This window comes from Aphelocoma coerulescens, chromosome 4 (assembly GCF_041296385.1).
Source record: "Aphelocoma coerulescens isolate FSJ_1873_10779 chromosome 4, UR_Acoe_1.0, whole genome shotgun sequence".
Lineage (NCBI taxonomy): Eukaryota > Metazoa > Chordata > Aves > Passeriformes > Corvidae > Aphelocoma > Aphelocoma coerulescens.
Window position 1 is genome coordinate 60,989,936 of NC_091017.1, and position 20,827 is coordinate 61,010,762.

Genomic DNA, 20,827 nt, shown 5'->3' on the forward strand with positions numbered 1-20,827 from the left:
GTCAGGAGACAAGCACTACATGTTTTCATTGCATTTTAATTATGTAGACTATCCAGATCTTAAGGATTTACACTGGGTTTTTATTCATATATTTCCTTAGAGTTGGACATAGATATAATGATGATGTTAGTGCAGCACACAAATGTTGACAAAAAGAGGCAGCAAAATTTGAAGCAATCCATTTATTAGTTTACCTATGGATACAAACCCAGGGTATTTTCTTTCTTAATTTATAACAAAGACACTGATTTCTGAAAGCTGTGTTTTAGAAATGTTGATTAAATCTCCTACAAATGAAAACTGTTGTTTAAATCTCCTACATATTTACCTGAGTACTTGTATCAATGAGCCACAGTAGCTTAGATCTGATTCTGAATGTGTAATTTTTCCAGGCCAAAAAAAAAGTTTTTTAGAAAGTTTGGAGCTTTCCTAATGAAATGTAGAAAATGCTTAGAGAAGTGGAGGGTAATCTGGTGAAAAGACAGATGAAATCAAGATACTAAGGGAAAGATTGATCACAAAGCAGAATTGCAGAGAAGGAAGATGAAACACTAGAAGCAGATAAGTTTATCTAGTGAATGTATAGAGGAAGAAAGCAGAGAAGATAACAGATCTAGAGACAAAGACAACGGGATGGTAGCTGAAGAGGAAGGTTGAGAGATGATTTTTTGTCTCAGGCGTTCACTGTGTTCTTCTGATACTGGCAAGGCGATGGTGCAAAAGCAGTTACTGCAGCAGGTAGGAAAAGAACCAAGACACCCTGTTAGTTTTGCAATTAAAACAGCCAACACAAAATCTGCAACTTTCTTCCCGGTTATGTTTGAAACTTCAGTTTTCTTGGGCAAGGCAGTCACTACTCTCTTCAGTTTCCTATTTATAAACTAAGGTGATAGTATTTCTCTTCTGTCATCTTCTTCTTTACTTGGTTGTCTGAATTATGACAGGAGCTGTATCTCAATCTGTTCCTGCCTAGATGCTGGCAAAGCAGCCTGGTTCTGACTGGGACGGCTACATAGGGGTTTTGTAGTAACCATGGGTAAGTAAGGCAGAGAAGAACAGGAAAGCCAAAGAAACTGACAAAAGTCTTGATATCAGGAACTAAGAGTGATTACTTTAAAATACATATTTGGGTTCTTTTATTTTCTTTCTGATCCTATCAAATGCACTCAAGGCACATTTCAGCTTATTTTTTATTTATTCCTTTGAATCTTACTTTTACTTCAAAAGAAAGTGGTTATTCGCATACAAGAGCTTGGGCTTTCTGAAAAACACCAGTTCTCATCAGCCTTTTGATAAAATCATGGGAGCTGAAAACATTGAGAGTTCCTTTTGTTTTAATAACCTCTCTTTCATGAATATTTACTTCTCGTTTGAATACTTATCAATAAAAATTAAAACCTTATGTTTGTGAGGAGTGCGAGTACATTTGGGATTAAAATGAGTGACATCCTTCAAAACTGAGGGTTTTTGAAGGGTTATCTTTCTTAAAGCAGAGCTCTTTCTGCAAGAGTATTCTGAGTCCAGCATGCTACACAAGAAAATAAAGGAGAGAAATTCTGTAAATGAGAAGCAGAACTGGGAAAAAGATTCTGTTTGGTTCGTCTGGACTAGCAGTTGTATAACTTTAACTATTAACAACACAAAGAAAATGATTGAGTTTCTAATATAATTAACAATTCTTTTAAGCAGTGGTTTAAATTATAGCTCTTGTTAATTTAATTTTCATTGTTTGCTATTTGCCTGTGCAAATAAGGTGTTGTTTTCAGAAACAGTTTGCTGGGAAGCCTGCAAGGAGATGGAGGATGTACACGACAATGTAAACCACAGAAAAATATGAATAAAGAGGAAAGACAAATGTACCCTCTACAGCATTAAAGTTGCAGAATGCCTAGAGATGAGAAACAGCTAATATAGGAGAAAATGGATTAAAAATTGGAGAAAATGTCTAAGTTTGATTTATAATTTGCAGGTGAAATGTGTGAACTTTGTAACTATCCAACTGAAGTTCCACACTAGAGCGAGCTGCTCTACTGGACTTTTTTTTTTTTTTTTTTTTAAACATGGAGATAACCACAGGCTTTTATTAAAATTTATAATCTTCCATTCAAAGAGAGTTCCTGCTGAGTTTAGATATGGTCTGTGTTTCTTTCCCTATAAGCCATTAATTAAGCACCTGGAACAGAAATGTTGTCAGTGGCAAGGCCAAGGCATCACCTGCTCAAAGGGAGGTGAAGTTGTCAAACGGGGCTCTCTAACCATTTTAGAGAGCAGAAGGACATTGTGCCTAGACGCCAAACCACAAACAAATCTTAACAATGGGTGAATTGTGGTAAGGAACGAAGCATGCATATTTTATCATGTTGTCTTGTACTGTTTATGGTGTTATTTAAAACAAAGAGAACCTGTGGGTTAAACTGCTCAAATACTCCATGTAATTACGCTTGGACTCGGCCTGGAAAATATAAGTCCTGGGGACACTCGCCGTGTTAGGAGTACAACAAAGATCGCACATGATGTGCCTCATGATAGACCTGGTCTATGGAGACGTGTGCCCATGGGAGCCGCGGAGGGTATGGCTGGAGCAGAGGTGTCAAGGAAAGGTGAGCAGCGCTGTGTGGGTGCCGTGCTTGGGTTTCAGTGCTGATGGAGGAGCGTCTGTGCCAAGGGGGAAATAAAGAAGCCAGACCAAGTCCTGGGTCATTAGGTTATTTACACCTCCGTGAATAGAGTAACATCGGAGATCTATGCCCAAAGTGGGCAGTGTTCCACTACCGTGTTCAGAGAAAATGGTTGCTTTGTCCTCCCGCTGTGTCTTACATTACACACACAACACAAGCGTGTACGTAATTTTGTTACACACATATATAATACCAAAGTCTCCCTGATTCTGCTCCCCAGAGCCTGGGATGGCAGCAGTGCCAAGCTGTTATGCAGGAGGCGCACGTACGGAGAGGAGGACCCTTCTCTGGGACACGCACCCCAGACACTCCCGCACAGCCCTCGGCAAGTGCCGCTGGGGCCCCAGCGCTCTGCCCTGCGGCCCGGCCCTCCTGCCCCGGCACCGCGGCCCAGCCCTGCCGGCAGCTCGGCCGTGCGGCCGGTCCCGAAGGCGCTCGGGGAGCAGGGCGGGCCGGCAGCGGTGGCCGCAGTCCCCGCCTCTCCCGCGGGCTGCTCGGCGAAGGCCGGGCCGGGAGGAGCCGCTCACCGGCGCTGCGGCCCGCCGGAGCCATGGGCTCCCACCGCAGCGAGACCGACTGGCAGGGGTTGCTGAGCGAGGTGAGGCGGCGGGGCGGCCGCGGGCCGGGGCGCCGGGCACCGAGGCAGAGCGGCGGGCGGGCCCGGCTGCTCCCCGCGCCCCGAGGAAATGCCGGGGAGAGGGGCACAGCCGCCGGCAGGGAACCCGGCCCGCGGCCGAGCGGGCGGCAGCGGCGGGCGGGGGGCGCCGAGCCGTGCCGGTCACGGCTGAGCTCTGCGGCCGCGTTTGCCGATGGCCCTCCCCTGCTCGGGCTGCCGCCCCAGCGCCGCGCGGCTGCGGAGCACCGGCGACAAGGGCCTGCGAACCTCTCCGTGTGTTATCCGCCCTGGGGCTGCAGAGAGCAGGTTGTAGGCGCTGCTGCGGCTGGTTTGAAACCGCCGAGGATTCCCTGAGCCGCGAGTATGGCCGAGGCCTCGGGCCCGGGGGAGCGGAGCAGCGCAGCGCAGCTGCGGCACCGGCCTGGGTGACTGGGCTGCCCCTGTGCCGTATGCCTTGTGTACTTACTTCACCCTTGAATCACATATAAAAGGGTTTTGAGACCCATGGTGACATTTGTAGTATGGGAGGAAAAGAATGTAATAGTACCGTGCACATGCGCCTCAACAGGTGGAGGATTTTCCAATTACATGAATAGAAACTTAATTGTCCACTGCATCCCCATTAAAAGATCCAGTGTTTATAGGTACACGTTTTCACATAGGGTAGGTTACCAAACTCACACCAACTTGAGGTCAGTATAACTTAAAGGAGTGTTATTGAAGTCAAATCTGTTTATTAGCCAAACTCATGAAGTAAGCTGGCATGCTCATTTTTACATTGCATTACTATAAAAAATAGTATTTTTATGCTTACAGCTAGCAGATAAAACTTCTGTGCAAACAGCATGGGCCTGGATAAACCTGACTGAGTCTACTGTCCTCCAGTATGATGCACACAGGTGAATTCCCCTATTTTCAGGAGGGCTTTGCCTCCATTATGTTAACTGAGTGTAAGGCCTAAGGCCCTGACCTGTCAAATAGATATTTGAGTTTAGGATATTGAACCTGTCACTACTCCTGGTGATTTCAGTGGGAGTTTTTATGGCCCCAGATCTTTGCTAGTACAGTACATCCAGAATTGGGGCCTATCTATGCACGCAGTATTTGCAAAGACACAAAATGATCCAGGAGAAAGTGAACAGTGCGCTTTCAGTCGTATCCTGTTTACGCAGTGTTAAATCTGACATCTCATTTCTCAAATGGAGTTTTATTTGGGGTGGGGGTGGTTTCAGATGGAAGGGAAGGGTTAGAGATGAGAGACAAGTCATGAGGTATGTTCAGAGGAAATGTTGCTATACTGGGCTTTAAAAAGTAATTTAGAATTACTATGGAACTTTTTTACTTTTTATATAGTTTAACCTAAAAACTTGGTCCTGAAATTGAACACTGACTTCAGTTTAGGGGCTTCTTGATTGTAGTGAAGTTTAGTGACTGTGCTAAGCTACATTCTTGTAGATACTTAAATATACATATAATTTCTTTTTTTCAGGAAAAATTAGAGGCATAGTGACTTATATTTCCCCTTTCCTTCCTTTCTCTCTGTTTCCACAGCAGGCTTACAGCCTGTTTCTCTGGGTGAAGTCTGTAGTATGTGCTGTCAAGATACAGGTTTTCCTCTTTTGCCTTCTTCTTCTTTTGGCTGTTGTAATTCACTCCATGTGATTTACCCATTAACTCCAACATCCTAATTGGTATGTGAGAAAGTGGCTCAGACTTCTGAAGTAACTTGTAATAAGGTTTTTGAATTTATCATATCCCTCAGTGGTACAGATAGGCCTTCTAGCTTCAGTGTCTGCTAGGTAATTTTTTTCCCCTGTCCATTTCATAAACATCTTGAAATGCTTTCAGAATACAAGGTAAAAAAAGCAAGAAAAGACATGGTAGCTCTAAACAAATACTGTCCCATTGCTGATGGTAGACAGTTAAAACATAAGATGGGGTTAAAAATCTTGGTGTAAAAGACCAGAAGCTGGTGGGTTCAGATCTGTGGTGACATACTTTCTCATTTGCATAAGCCCAATCCTCCAAGTTTGAAATGTAGGAGTAATTGAAATACTTGTCAAAGCAACTGTAATTTTTAAAACTATGGTACTACAGGTGTTAAGTGAAGTGGTAGGATGCGCATTTGGTCCTTATGCACAAACACTTGTACACACAGTGTATTTTTGTAGGTTGTCTTTTCATTTTTCTGTAGAGAAGAAGAAATTCTTTTGTCAGTTTCAGTCTTTTTCTATATTTACTCTTCTTTTCCTTTTGATATTTGTTTCATTTTGGTGCCGTTTGCTCTGTACCCTTTCACATATCTTTCTCTGCTTTTATTATGCTCACCACTAACTTCTTGCTTGTTCTTTTGCCTCCCTGTTTGTGTATATTTCCACTTATTTTACAGCCGCACACATTTCAGGCCTAGTGTGCACCTGGTACTCTGAACAATCTTTGCACCACCTGTACCTTGAGCATTCTTTAAACTAAATGAATAGGATGACGTAGGTAGGAATACTGGGACAAAGCCAACTTAGCAAATACTGAAGGAGTGTAAAACAGTCATTATTTCCATTGATAATCTCACAAACTGGATGCAGAAGAACTCACTTCAGGAGCAAGAATCCACACAAATTTTACCTGTTCTCTAGCTAAGTTCATGTATTGGTGATGGATGCATATATATGTGTGTGTGTATATATATATATGTATATATATATATATGTGTGTGTGTGTGTATATATATATATGTGTATATATATATATATATATAAGATTAATTGCTCTGTTGGGTTACCATGTAATTTTTCTGCCTGGACTCTTGGTTTTTATCTAATGTTTATGTCACTCAATGACCCATGACCCATGTTTAGAGTATTTAAAAGTCAGTGTAAACTTGTAAAGTGAAGACCTGATCAATAGCTGCTTATTTGACACAAGAGACTGAGCTGTAGCAAGAACTTTCTTGCTGGTGGCCCAAGTCCTCCATAAAACAGTGATCTTCCTAAATCTTAAAATACTATCCCAAGAGTACATTCCATTCCTCTTCCGCATCCCTGCAGTTGTTCAAGGCCAGTTTGGATGGGAGTCTGAGCAACTTGGTCTAGTTGAAGGTGTCCCTGCCCATGGCTGCAGGGTTAGAACTAGATGATCTTCAAGGTCCCTCAGATTTGCCAACTTGTAGAATTAAATCCGATGTCAAAATGCTTCTCTTTCGCTTGCACCTCCCACACATTAGAGTGTTTAGTGTATGCTATTTGCAGCGACTCACATGTGGCACTGCCTCCTAAAGTTAGTTTGAAGAAATGTAGTTTCTGTTTAATTTGTCATTCACAAGAGGCTATTTCTTGGTTATTGACTGTGTATGGTCTTCAGCGGCAAAGAAGGAGGTGATATGCTTGTCTCTTGAACTCCCTTGCCGAGTAATTTTGGACTTCCAAACTGTTGAGCAGTAGTTCTAGTTGAAATAGCTAGATTTCAACATGATTTCAAGACATGAGTTCTGAAGAGTGAGATACCTAGTGTGCTTGTAATTGGCAGAGCGTACCTTTCCCATTGGTTGCACAATTTTTTATGTGGACAAGAGAGAAGAGAAAGGAAAACTGGTGAGATTTTCATGTTCATAATATCTCTATTACATTCTGTCATGTTTTCTTTTCAGATAAAGCATGAAATGTAATTCACCAAACCTCTATGAGGGGCCCAACAGGCTTTGAAGCCACTAGTTTCACAGCTTTTCTTAATGTGGACAAATGCAGTGGCTGTAGGGAAGAACAAAGTGGAGCAGATACTCTAAGGTCACTGGTTGGTTGGGTTGGCATTGTAACAACGTTGACATTTGGAAAATGAAATGAGAATGCTAAAAGAGCTGGCACTGTGATTTACTGTGCTCCAAAATTCTCAGGAACTGTGGGAGAGTGCTGTGAAGACCTGCATGCTGGACTTCTGGGCAACAAAACAAGTGTTGCTTTTCATGTTTCCTTGTTTCAGGTTGGACTAAGACCCACAGGGATGTTGTGAAACAAACAGAAATTAATCATGTAATTGGAGGCACAGCATACAAAACTTTTAAGGGCTGGGCCACATTGCACAGAAGGGTTAACTACTAAATTGTGGTATTCCTAAATGGCCAGTGAAGATGATGTGGTGTAGTATGGTCATCAAGACAAGACATGATGTTCTGAGGAGCTGCTTATATCACTTCTGTCATCACTGAATGATACCAGCCTGCTTTGTGTTTCAGCAGCTGAGAAGCAGCCAGTGAAGCAAGAACTGGGCAGCAGGAAAAGCAGGGTTGATATGGTGGAATAAAACCAAGGTCACTGCATTGTTTCAGGTTTTATCAGAGAAAAATCACATCAGGAAGGGAGATGGCAAGCAAATGGCCAGTAATTGTGTATTTCTCTGGATCTGAGTGCTTGACTCTTTCAGATAAGTTAATAGTTTAATCTGAAGTCGAGGGGAGCAACGTTATAGAAACACAGTCAACAAATATTCCAAACAGTGAGATTGCAATGCATTTTGGGACCCTTCAGTTTCGACACAAAATTGTCTCCAAGAGTACAGTTGGGAGAAATCTGATAAAGGCAGTTCGGTAGCAGTTGGATCTCTCATTAAAAGATGGTGAGTAGAGTCCATGGTTTCTCAGAGAGCATGGTAGATGATAGGTGTCAAGGCCCAATGTAATGTAGTAGCCCTTCAGCATTTGAGGACACAAGGCCCTGGAGTGTCAAGAGGAGATGGAATATGATCCACAGTGTTTCCAAAGCACAGATTGGAGATAGTATCTCTGCTTCTACTGTCAGGAAATTAGATGTTTTCCATGACATTAATTGCCATTAAATACCAAAATACAGGCCAGTAATTTGTACAAATTAAAAAAAAAAAAATCTGATAGGAATTCAGTGTGTTTGTTGGTTTAAAAAAAGAAAGTCTGAAACCTTGACCGTGTCCCAGCTTCATCAGATTATTAGACCATGTCTACAGTGTCATTAATGAGATCTACCCAGATTCGTAACTAAAAATAGCAATGGACAAATAGTAAGTGCTTGATGTAGAGGGTCACCTTGGAGCAGTTACACTCTACTGTAATGTCAGTCTCTTTTTACTCAATTTCACTAAAGTAGTCATCTGGCTGTAAAGCAGTTCAGGCAGAAATACAGGATGTCATATTCCTTTAATTACTACGATCTTCCTTGTAGCAATTATGATTTGCTTTATTGCAGATAACAGCACATTGGTAGATAAAAGTCACTAGACAGATATGAAAAGTTGTATGTTGTAGCTTTTTGATTGAATGTATAGCAGCTGGTTCTTGTTTAACTTTGTTTTTTAAATTAATAGATTATTTTGTACCAATAATTAAAAACAAAAGACAAGAATATTTCATAGTAACTATAGTGCATAATAGAATTCACTTGTTTGTCTCACTGATAAGAGAGTACCTGAGATGCAGGCTTTCCTTGAGTTGCAGGGGAAGAAATTTCTATATGAGTGAATGCCAGAAGCATCTATTGAATAGTTTTTTTCAGACTGTTTGAGAAAATTTGCCTTATTGCTTTCATTATTCCAAAAAGACTTGTCACACTCCTATGTTCTTTTTGACAGCATACCAATTTTATTGCACTTATTTGTCCATATAAGGGAAATCACTGATGGGACTCAGTTATTTCCCTGTGTAGAACCCATTTCTGGTGTACAGCTGTTGGGTCAGTTTATGGCCATTATTGCTACATTGGTTTTTAACATTCAGAAACATATATATTGAATAACCTCTTTGAGGTCTGTCTTCGTGAAATTTGGTTTTCCTTCAGTAATGGTAATGGGAACTGCAAACAGAGCTCTGTTGAATAATCAGATTCCACAGAAATGCTCTGGCTTTATTGTTTCTTGTACCATAAGCCCATGGAAACAAATTATGATGTTATTACTGGTTTTATTCCATTTATTTGGGAAAGTCAGTGTGTGTAAAAGGCAAAAATTACTCCAAAAAGTCTTTTATGTGGTCATTTTTATAGTAAAATCCAAACAGTGCACTGGGGAGAGATGCCAACATCATCAGTATATAGTTCATCTAGTTCAAACAGATTTTAAACAAGGAGGCCATCATTATTCCTTTTCATTTAGACCCTGAACATTACTGTCCCCACAATCTGTTTATGGTTCGTTACCCTCAGGCTAATAGGTAGCTGAGAATTCCCCAGCCCCTGCCAGTGCTGCTGTAAAAGGTGAAGCCTTCTCATGTGCTGAGTGTGTCCTTTGTAGAGGGCTGTGACTCATGGCAGACGCAAGATTTGTTTGGTGCTAGGTCTGTATTTCCTTCTGGGTAAGTACTGGGTTTTACAGTCTAATCCACATGCTCTGGTTCACTTCTGACTCTCGTACACTGTTCCATCCAGCAGCACTCGAGGCAAGGCTTGCAGGCACCTGCAGTGCAGTGGGTGTTTAAGGCAAGATGTTTGGCTTCTTTCCATTCCCGCTGTGTGCGTGGTATAGGCTGCGCTGCTCCACACAGGTGTTGGCTGGATGGGCCAGCTTCATGCTTCCTGGGATTCTTCCTGTTAAAGAAACAGGACAGGCTACTTGGTTCAGGGCTTTAGGCTGTTGAGGTTTTTTTTAAGTGATTGCGAGGTTTGCTTTTACTCATTTTTGTGTGCAATTACTCTATCAGATTGTTAGTATTTAAAAACAATTTAGCGAAGGCATATTTTAGAATTACTTAGGGGATGAAACAAGGAAAAAAAAGAAGAGAGATTGACAAACATTTCACTGTAAGGAAGGAATTACTTTATCAAGTTTGAAGAAGTTTACCATGTTATTATAATCACTTGTTGACAATATTAAAGTTTAGCTTCTCATACCTTTCAGTCCTTTATCAGGGGATTTGACATTTGTGTAAGGTATCAGTAAGGACATAAGTACATAGGTACACTTGCCTTTGTTGATGCCAAGGCATCATAATCCAGAAAATTTATGGCAGGATTTCAACTTTAGTATTGCCAGAAATAAAATTAATCCAAGGTGGAAGTGTCCTTTTTGAGAGTTCAAATCCTTCTTGGAACTGCTTTTCTTATTCCCTTCCCACTTTTTTGCAACTAAGCATTTACCATTTTTGGAAAAGGTTGGCTGTACTAATATACCAAACTCTTTTTTCCCTTTCTCATTGACTTGAAATTGAGGTTAACAAAGTTAATTCCAAGCAAGTAGTACATACAAAGAATGATTTTTGTCCCGAAGAACAGCACTGACTTGACCAGTATGGAAGTGCTGATGTTCTTGCTTTGTGCAAGAGCCCATAATGACAAAGTATTCTTGTCAGAGGATATAATGAAACTATAAATTGTTTTCATGACTGCTGTGGTATTTGGTCTCTTGTAGAGCACATTCAGAAAGTATTTAGAGCCATGTCTTATGCCAGTAAGATCAGAAATAGAAATATATACTTTAGCATGAGCAGTGTCAAGTGATGGGTAATAAGAATCTGCTGATCGAACATCGTGTTAAGTGAAAAAAGTTACCTGGAAGTTCTGATAGGTAACATTGAGGATGACATACACGTTACTCTTCCTGTCATTGGAGAAAGGCAATGAAGCAGATCAGACTAATGCCGAACAGCTAAGATTTGCAAGTTCTGCTTTGCTTAGTGCATGAGCCCTTCACATGAGAGGTGGTGGCTGCAGGGGAAGGCTCATCTCTGCCTTCCCTCTCCATTTAGGTGTTCACAGCATTCCTACTTTATTTCCCATTCTTTTGCCTCAAACGAGCATGTGCTATTACCACAGTCCTGGGCCCTATCACCGTGTCCTGCAGCCTTAGGGGGGAGGAGGAGAGAAGATCCAGCAGGCAGGAATTGTACAGCAAGATTGATTTATTTAATTATTTTATAAACTCTTTTATAGACTTTTTTCTTCATAGTCTAATTGGACAAAGGATCAGCCACCCCTTGGGGTGATTGGCTAAAATCCTAAAACATCGATTGTCAAAATACTTTTCTGCTGTAGTATAAACAAGACTTTTCAAGGCTGCAGGTGTTCGGTTGTTTACAGAACTCTGCTGCCTCTTCTGTGAGAGAGAAAAGTCTCTCACGGGCTTAGAAAATAGGAGGAAAATCCTTGCTAGCAGCATTTTTGTATCTACAATGTGCCTGTAGTATCACAGAGTAATTAAGTTTCTTTTACCTGTGCCGTAAGGGCATCACACTAATTGTTTCAGAGTCAAGGTAAATTTTGGTTATCATTCATGCTATGCTTTCTGCTGTAGCATGGTCCCATTTCAGCGTCCAGTTGGGAGGCTGAGCCCAGAGGACATTGCTGGTAGAAAGATGGCAGTGGGAAGTGAAGCAGGAATGATTGGTTGCTACCTGGGAGCTGGTTATTTTGGACACATGTAGAAAAGGGAGTTTGCAAATGCTTCTTCCTTCTAGCAGCCTTCCCAGGGGTGCTGGGCAAATTGCAAGGTTCCTCATGCTACTGCATATGAGGAAAAGAATGAGAAACTCAAATTGCTAATTTTTCTAGGTCACAGTGGTCAGGTGAACATGTGGCCATATGGATGGATTTCAAGCTTTCTATATGAGATGTCTTCCCTGTGATTGTTATTAATAAGCTAAGATGACTTGTGGCAGACTTTGATCTTGTGCAGTCTTCCTTCAACTTTTCAGAGAAGAACTTGAGACTCTTGTATCCAGTACTGGCTTGGGTAGAAATGGCTTGTTACATGTATGGGTTTTTTCTTTTCTGCAGTATCTGGTGTGCAAAAGGAAGCTTGAAAGTAAAAAGGAGGCATTGCTAATCCTTTCCAAAGAGCTGGACACTTGTCAACAAGAAAGAGACCAGTACAAACTTATGGCCAACCAGCTGCGGGAACGACACCAATCTCTGAAAAAGAAGTATCGGGAGCTGATTGTAGGTTGTTCTTTATGAAGACTGTTTAATTGGGGGACAAAGGTGAACCTCAAAAAAAAATTAGAAGTCCATAATGGCTACTGTAAAAATGTCTAGGTACTTGTTTGCAGGAATCTGCAGTTGTACAGCCCTGATCATATTATTACTCATTTGTTCTGCATTGATGAGGCAGTGCCTCTTATATAGGACACAGAAAGACAGTGCATGCTCTGAGGAAATTAGTTTCAGTGATAATTCCATTTAAAATCTGACTGTGGTATTATTATTCCTCAGCAACTTAATGTACCAGTATGAAAATTAATACAACACAAATTTGTAATGACCTGCTGTTCTAGAAATGTAAACAAATCCTCAACTTTAAAATTTTTTTTAGGTTGACATTAGTATTACTGATATTAATCATTACTATTTAAAAAAATAATTTTATAACATTGTAGTTAAAATACATGTTCTACAATTAGATTCACAGAAGTTAATACAGTTTTTGGTTTCAGAAATAAGCTGTCAATAAAATATATCTGTTTATTTATAGGATGGGGATCCATCGCTTCCACCTGAAAAGAGGAAACAGGTAGGATTTATTTTTCATTCTATGTTATTTATCTGCTACAAGAGTACTTTGCAAAAGAATAAAAATATTAATTAAGAAATCTGGTAAAAAGGCAAGCGTTTCGGAATATTAAAGAGCTCAGTCTTTGAACTGTGACTTCTGCTTTGGTCTACGCATTTCACTCTGAAATACCTGAACTATCATTATTTAGAATATATGGCTATTGCTTTCATGTTCACCTGAGACTGAAATTGGTCAGTGTACAGAGACTTGAGATTGTTCTCCTTGTTGTTTATTCTTCTGTACTGAGTCTTAAAATGGATTTGTGACAGGACTTCTCATACTTAGAAGTAAACTGGGAATGCATTGTCTGCATTCCATCATTGTTAATTTATTGTTGTGAGTGCTGTTTTCCATTAAGTATTCTCCCAGGCCACTTGGACTCTATGAGTTATAAATGGTAAAACAATGATAATTGCATATTATGGTTCCCCTGAAAAACTTTTTGCCTGCTCGCATGCATTTTTGTTTCTAGATATCTACATAGTATGTCCTTGTTGTGGAATGTTGGTTGTCACATCCTAAAATTACCTTAATTTTTAGAAAAAATGGTACTCAAAACACAATATGTGGAGCAGGGAGATGAGGACAACCTAAAAGAACAAAAATCGTTGCTGTAATTGCTAGTTTTGGAAGTCTTTTAGCTATGTTTAGAACATGGTTATTACATTCTCTTAATGGATCAGAAGTTTTACTCATCACCCTTTCCCTGCAAGTTTGCATGTAGTTCTTGCTATTTGCTTAAAATTTTATGGCTTAGGGTTTTGGTTGCTTTAAACTAAACTTCCAGAGGCAATATAATTACTCCTTCAGGCACTTAAACAAATAGCTGCCAAGAAGTCAGTGGCTCAGTGTAGAATCATTTAACTTCCTCATTATTTAGCATAATTTATTTGCAATTCTGTTATTTCAACAGAATTCTAATAGAAGTTTATGACCAGATACAAGTTTGCGCATTCTGAGTGTTGCTGAGGAATATCCAGTTGAAAAAAAAAACAAACAAGGCAGTATATGGATCATTACAGAGATAAGTAGGAAGGGAGATTTGCCATCCCATAGCTATTCTAATTCATCTTTCGTCTTTCAGAACAAATAAAACTGACACTTGTTTCTAAAATACTAGCCAAATTCAGTCTAAATTCAGAAGCTGTGATGATATTAAGTTTGGCAATTTGTCTTACCAGGGCAAGTGCCTAGAAAACCTTTAATAATCTACCTAGGAGTCATTTTTTTTTCCCTGAGGAAGCTATGTATTCATGCTAGGTAGCAGTGAAAGAAAGAAAATCTTGTCTTCAAATGGGGTCATTGATGGGTTCCCCCCAAGAACAATGTATACATTACATTGTACAGTAATAGACTGTTAGTGTACTTTCTTGAGTTTTCATTTTCCTGAGAAATGTGTCTGTAACATACAAGGTGGATAACCTAGAGCAGTTAGTGCAACCTTTCTGAAGAAGAGTATAGTTTTGCTTTGAGAAATGCATCAGAGAATAATAAAAGAAAGTTATGAATATCTTTCCATTATTACCTTACATACATTTCTTAGCATTTTCTCATCTAAGAAAGAGTGAAGTTCTCTTTCCCTCTTGTGCCTTTTCTATTCCTTTTTTTCCTGGAGCCCCAGATGCCTGCTGGGAGAAGTTTATGACCTCAGTCACTTTATAAAAGGAGACCCCAATCCTCCAATGAATTCTGCATGACACAAAAATGCATACTGTTTTCATGGTCAGAAATGAGATGAAGACATGATATGCTCAACAATTTGCTATCTGTTGCATTGGTTTGCCACAACTGAATAATTACTGCTTATCATTGAAATTTCAATGTAGAACCTTAAATGTAATAGGTTGGTTGGAATTGTTGTCTTCTTCTTGTCTTCATTTTCCCCCTTTATTATCAATTATGTTTTGTGACTGCTTAAAATGTCTTGCTTTCCACCATGCCTTCTCATCCTATTTTGTAGCACAGAATTTTCATGGTTTTTATGGAAATGTCATGTAACCAGGCATTTTCTGTCAGCAGTCAGCTAACTCAAAATCTGTTTTTGTAAAATTGGTACTTAAAGGTATCTTAACATGCAGTGGTAGTGTTTTCCCTCTCAAAGCTGTGTTTGCATCTTGGTTCTTTTCCAAACTAAACAATTCTGTGATACTATAATGATTCTATCCAAAGATTGTTCTGTGTGTATCGCCTTCTGCCAACCAGCAGAAGCAGGAAATGAGAAACTGTGCTACTGCAATCTCTTTTTCTACTGTAGGTGTTTCACCACTACTGTTGTTATCATAGCTTGTGAGCTGTTAGTGCTTTCCTGGCCCATCATGCCTAACACTCTCAAATGGTGTGATTGAAGGTAGTTTTATAATGTCTTATGCTGTCAGGTGTAGAGTAATTTTTGGATAAGTAATGGAGTGGTGAAATGTTTCAGGACAATAGGAATTAGGAAGAATGTGTTTTATGTTAAAATTCATGCAGACATGGTTGTAGTGGTTTAATCCCAGCCAGCAGCCAAGGCCCACGCAGCCACTCACTCAACTGCCTCACCAGGGCAATCAGAGAGCGAATTGGAAGGATAAAAACTAGGGAACTTTTGGGTTGAGATAAAGTCAGTTTTATAGGAGAAGTGAAAGTGGCTCATACAAGCAAAACAAAGCAAGAAATTCAATGCTTCCCATGGGCAGGCAGGTGTTCAGCCACCCCTGGGAGAGCAGGGCCCCAGCACGCATAACAGTGACTTGGGAAGACAAATACCATCACTCCAAATGCCCCACGCTTCCTTCCTCCTTCTTCCCCCACTTTACACACTGACCATGGTGTCACATGGTCTGGAATATCCCTTTGGTCAGTTTGGGTCACCTGTCCTGACTTTGTCTCCTCCCAGCCTCCCATGTTCCTTGCCAGCATGGCAGTACAAAAAGCAGAAAAGGTCTTGGCTCTGTGTGAGCCCTGCTCAGCAATAACAAAAACATCGCTATATTATATTATTGACTCTACCTTAGCTGAAACCAGCACAATGGTAAACAATAGACACTCCCCATTTTGAAAGACATGTTAAAATATTTCTCTGACTACATAGCCTCTGTTGAGCATCCTAAATAAATAGAAATTCTACCGTTCTACAGTTCTGCAATGATATGTGTTTATATGCATTAACTATGATACAGGACATTTTGATGGAAGCTTACTAGGTATCTGTTGGCCAGTGTTGCTACACTGGGAAACTTAAAAAAAAACATAGATGGGATTTCTAACTTGATACATGTTGCCTATTATTTTCATCTACACTGTTTAAATTTTCAGTATACCTTCAGTTTGGGAGAAGCTTTGCTATTAAAATAACAAATCAGTGAATCCTTCGACCTTCTATATGAAATGGAAGTTCTTTTAATTCAAATGAGTTCCTTTGAATAAACAAAGATTAAGTAAAATGCATGGTTAGGAAAATGACTGTACTGAGCCACAGTCCTAAATATGCTTTGCTTAATTTGATCTCAGTGAGACCACTCAGTTGGAGATAATGGGTTTGCACTGGGGCTGTATGTCAAGAATAAAGCTGCAATGCATATGTCACTGGTGAGGCCTTAGATTTGTGTTTTAAATGTATAAGGAATCAAATGAAATGGAACTGAACATCACAAGACCACAGAATAGTTGAGGTAGGAACACAGCTCTTGAGGTCAACTAGTCTAATCTTGTTGCTCAAACATGACCACCTAGAGCAGGTTGCCCAGGACCATTTTTAGCATGGTGTTGATTGTCTGCAAGTCTGCAGCCTCTCTGGGCAACCTGTTCCAGTGTTTGAGCGCTCTCACAGATAAAAGGGTGAGGGGGCAAGACCCTTCCTCACCTTCCTGCTGTCCTTTCTAAGGAGCCAGTATCCCTTCATCATAGCGCTCCAGTTGTGTGAGCTATCCCACTGATTCTCCATGATCCCAAAGAGATTGTAACCCTGTAACTGCACACAGTCTTCAAACTCCTCCTGTTTATTCCCCCTGCTGCATGCATTAGAGACCTCGGAGTGGATTACGAGTGTGCTGGTTCCGTGATACAGGCTTGAGAGCTTTCCTTCAAGACTGTTCTATTGGAACCTCCTTCTCTACCTGCCTATGGTCAAAGGAATTACTCTTCAGCTCAGTTGCTTTGTGAATTTCTATGTCCTTTCTCTTCCCATCATCCCAGCCTCTTGCCTTGCCTACCCTATCCTAAGCTTCCTCATTCCCTCCCACATAATTTCAAGAGTAAAGCTCTCCTTTTGAAGTTCTCCAGTCTACTGGCAAAGATACTTTTGCCTTATGTAATCAAGTGGATCTTGTGTCTTCCAAGCAGCTGTTGAGCCTTAGAGAGGATCCCATGATCATAGAACCATCTTTGACACTTCCAATACTGAGTCCCATAATGTAATGATGGCATAGTCCTAGTACAGAAACAGCTTGATGGTTAATCCTTCCTACCAGCCAGAAAGTCCCACCAGAGAACCTGAAGGTCACGGCCCTTAATACTGTTACAGTTATCCATGTGTATCCCAAGGTGATTCATTCAAGCCAAGATTCTGACTGCTTCAAGGGTCATTGGTATCACAGCAGCATGATACCCACTCACTGAGATGTTGGTCAGACAGCTTGTCTCCTGCTAATGAATATGTCCATGAGCATGACTTTTTGGAGCAGGTATAACATCAGAAGGACCAGAGGTTCCAGACAGGATTATGGTGTGACATACCACAAATGGACCCATTTTGATCCTTTCCACTTCCAGCTTCCATCTCAATGTACTCAGCTATCACAATTCACTTCTGAAACAAACTTCAGGGATTACCTTATGACTGTTCTTGACATCATCATAAATAATAACTAATGTGGCTATTACTTATTAGTTAATGAATTCAGGCAGTTTTGCTAGCCTTGTGCTAAGGTGCAAAAGCTGCATTCAGAGTCCTGCGAAATGAAATCTGCGGATAAAATACACTACAGGGTAAGCAATAATTTTGTATTTATCTCACAGTGGTGCTGTGAAGATTAATGTGATTTCTTCCTCTCTTCAAAGGGACAAAAAACATTATGTGTGTGCCAAACGTAGGCTGGTGCGCTTGGCTTTGGTTTGTAGGTGCATGTGTTTGACTTCCATAGCATGAGGTAGCAGCTGGAAAACAGTGACGTTGTTTGCCCTTGCAACACATAGAAAGCAATACTCCCATGGATTTCAAAGTGTGCCTGCTCCAAGAACAGAGCCAGTAGACAGGTTTTTGTTTCTGAACACTGAAATCTTCTAGTCCATTGCTCAGAGCAGGTGGTAGTATGTAAAACCTAGAACTTTTTAGCCACACTAGGAGTCATACTTTGTGAAGTGACGCCGTTGTTTCTTCAACAAATAGGTTTTGCACTAACAAAGAATCATAGAATGATTTAGATTGCAAAAGATCTGTAAGACCATCGAGTCCAACCATTAACCTAATGCTGCCAAGTCCACCACTGAAGTCTAGGAGAGAAGAAGTGCTCATTAGAATAGATGTGATAGTCTCTCAGGCCTGTTGTGTACAACAACTTCTTCTCCGGTTGCTGTGTCTTACCTTATGGAATAGAGAGACACTTGTGCACGCCTCTGCACCTGAGTACTCTCGATAAATAGTCCTTCAATTAATTACAACACTCAAAATGTTTAAGGAATTTTGATTTTTTTGTGCATTATCTCAAAGTTTAAGATGTCTTTAGGAGCTCAGAATATTTAGGAGAGGATTTTCTTCTCCTGTTTTATGTCAAGTGACTGCTTGGCAAAGCTTTGATTTTTGCTGTTGTTTTTCTGCATGAAAATACAACCCATATTAAGTGTATTTTGTTTTGCATACCCAGGATCTGTAATTTTGAAAGTCTTCTCTGTTTTTTCAACTTAAAGAGAAAAATACAATAATTTTGGAATTTTATTGCAAAGAAGCTAGTGTTAAGGGAGATCATCAGTTCTTCTGTCTTGGGAGTGAGCAGTGGTAGTTGGTAAGTAAAACAGGTTTTTCTGTATTAATTCAGCCATTGCAATCATGTGAATGCGTTGAAGGAGAAACTGCACTTAAATTTGTGATCAGTCACACCCATCAAGTGTGCTTAATGTTTCATCAAACTTTTTTCTGTCAGCCCTATAATTCAGTGTTCTTCTCTGTTTGAAGGTGTGGCTGGAACAAACATAAAAGACTGTAAATTGCAATATAGGAATGTTTGTATTTAAAAATACTTTTAAACTGTAAAGGTATGTTGGAAGTCTCCCTCTCTTCCCCCTTCCCAAATTACTTTTTCAGGTAGTACCTTAAGGGCAAAAAGTTCTCTTTTTTTTTTTTTAAGTGTCGGATAAGATTTATGTGCAAGAGAATTGAGAGCTATATTAAAGACTGTTACTATCCATCATTTTTAAAGTGCTGCGAAGAAAAATAACACAGTGTGTATGTGTAGCTACATTTGCAAAATTTTTAGAGGAGCCAGACTCAAGAGTAGTGTATGATGCTGGGGATGACTATTTGGAGTTACATTATTTTTTTTTTACTCATCAGGCCATTGGTCACTAGTGAGCAAAGATCTGTTGCTGCCTGACAGGTATTTACTGGCTTATATTAATAAGTATTTATAGATATTTTTGTCAGTATTTTTTGACACTCATCCGTAGCTAAAAGTGAAGTTCTTTTCCACCTTCTATCCCAAAAAATGTTCTTGCAAATTTTAACAAAGCCTAAGTGGAAAAGGAGGAGGTCTGTGATCCCATCCCATTGAATCTTTCACTCTCTGGTCTCTTCTGATCGATCATGCTTTTTTTCCTTTATGTAATAATGGTAGGCACTTCCCACTCAGCACTCTCAGATCTATCTTTTTCTCCTTTCGTCTTAGCTTCTGATGGGATTGTTGGCTGTGGTTGTGCTTGCATTTGGTCAGAGGAAAAAGGGGTATGGGTACAGTGTCATATGTCTGGCTTCAACGGGGTTTAGACCGTGCTCAGATGATGCTCCACTGAGAAAGTGGTTGGGCACTTGAACAGGCTTCCCAGGGAAGTGGCCACAGCACCCAGCCTGCCAGAGTTCAGGCAGCATCTGGACAACACTCTTAGTCATATGGCTTCGTTTCGGGGTAGTCCTGTGAGGTGGAGGGAGTTGGACTTGGTGATCTTTATGAGTCCCTTCCAGCTATTCTGTGAGTCTATGATACATGCAGGCTTCCCATAACAGATGCATATAAAACAAATAGCTTGTCGTGCTGCAGAGGCTCCAGACAACCCGCCAGAAATGGAACGTGGATAGAGCTCTGGAAGCTTGTCTGATATTGGCCAGTTACAGAGATGGGGCTGAAGCAGTACTTGTTATTTAGTGTTAGAAACAGTTGCATTGAGAGAGGGTAGGAGAAACAGTTTCCACTACTGTAGGGTGTTGCGAAGGGAAGACAAGATGAGGCAGCAGAAAGGTATAGACCTCTACATCTCTCCCTTCTTTATTCATGGCTCAGAAACCTGTCTTCATCAGTACTTTAGAGTTAGTTCTGTATAATGTGAGTGAAAGAAGTAAAGTCTTTCACAGTTTCGGAAGTCTTTTTAAGGCTTCACCTAAAATCAAAAGAAACTGTTGAAGAAATGGAATTAGAGAAGCTGAATTTGGCTAACTTACACACATTGTTCTCTGTTGCATGGGTAAATGATATGAGCTTTATTGTCTGTTGAAGTAACTTGTCTTGGATTTCTGAGTGAATTCTGTGTTTGTTCTATGAATATTGAAAAGGAGTTGCCAAATGTAAAAATGAATTGCCTTTGCCCTTGCATAGATTTCTCCCCTTTCCTCAAAAAATACATGCTTGCAGGTTCACGAAGGCAGTGCTCCATTGTTAGTTTTATCATCTTTCAACCATATGGTATGTTTTCTTCTATATGCCAAAGAAATGGTACCAAGTCCAGGTGTCATTCAACATGTCCTCTTGGCTGGCTCTCCTTAAGCCTAGTAGAGCACTTTTGAAACTCAAATATTTCTCCTTCTGTCCACATTTAACCATGAGCTTTAATAAGGTCTTGCCAAGACCTTTGA

At 40.3% G+C, this 20,827-nt stretch overlaps 1 protein-coding gene across 3 annotated transcripts in view; it reads left to right on the forward strand.

Annotated features, from left to right (window-relative positions):
• The first annotated feature begins 2,527 nt into the window (after nt 1-2,527).
• The window catches only part of CCDC149 (coiled-coil domain containing 149), a 53,024-nt gene continuing 34,724 nt past the window's right edge, over nt 2,528-20,827 (forward strand). The window contains exons 1-3 of one of the 3 annotated variants that reach the window (XM_069014329.1): nt 2,528-2,600; nt 12,018-12,179; nt 12,712-12,750. In XM_069014329.1, coding sequence (XP_068870430.1) covers nt 12,120-12,179; nt 12,712-12,750 — 99 coding nt within the window. In that variant the 5' untranslated portion in view covers nt 2,528-2,600; nt 12,018-12,119. Of the gene's footprint in view, nt 2,601-3,068; nt 3,277-7,036; nt 7,900-12,017; nt 12,180-12,711; nt 12,751-20,827 lie in introns of those variants that run through there. The other 2 variants (XM_069014327.1, XM_069014328.1) reach the window with 2 other exon arrangements.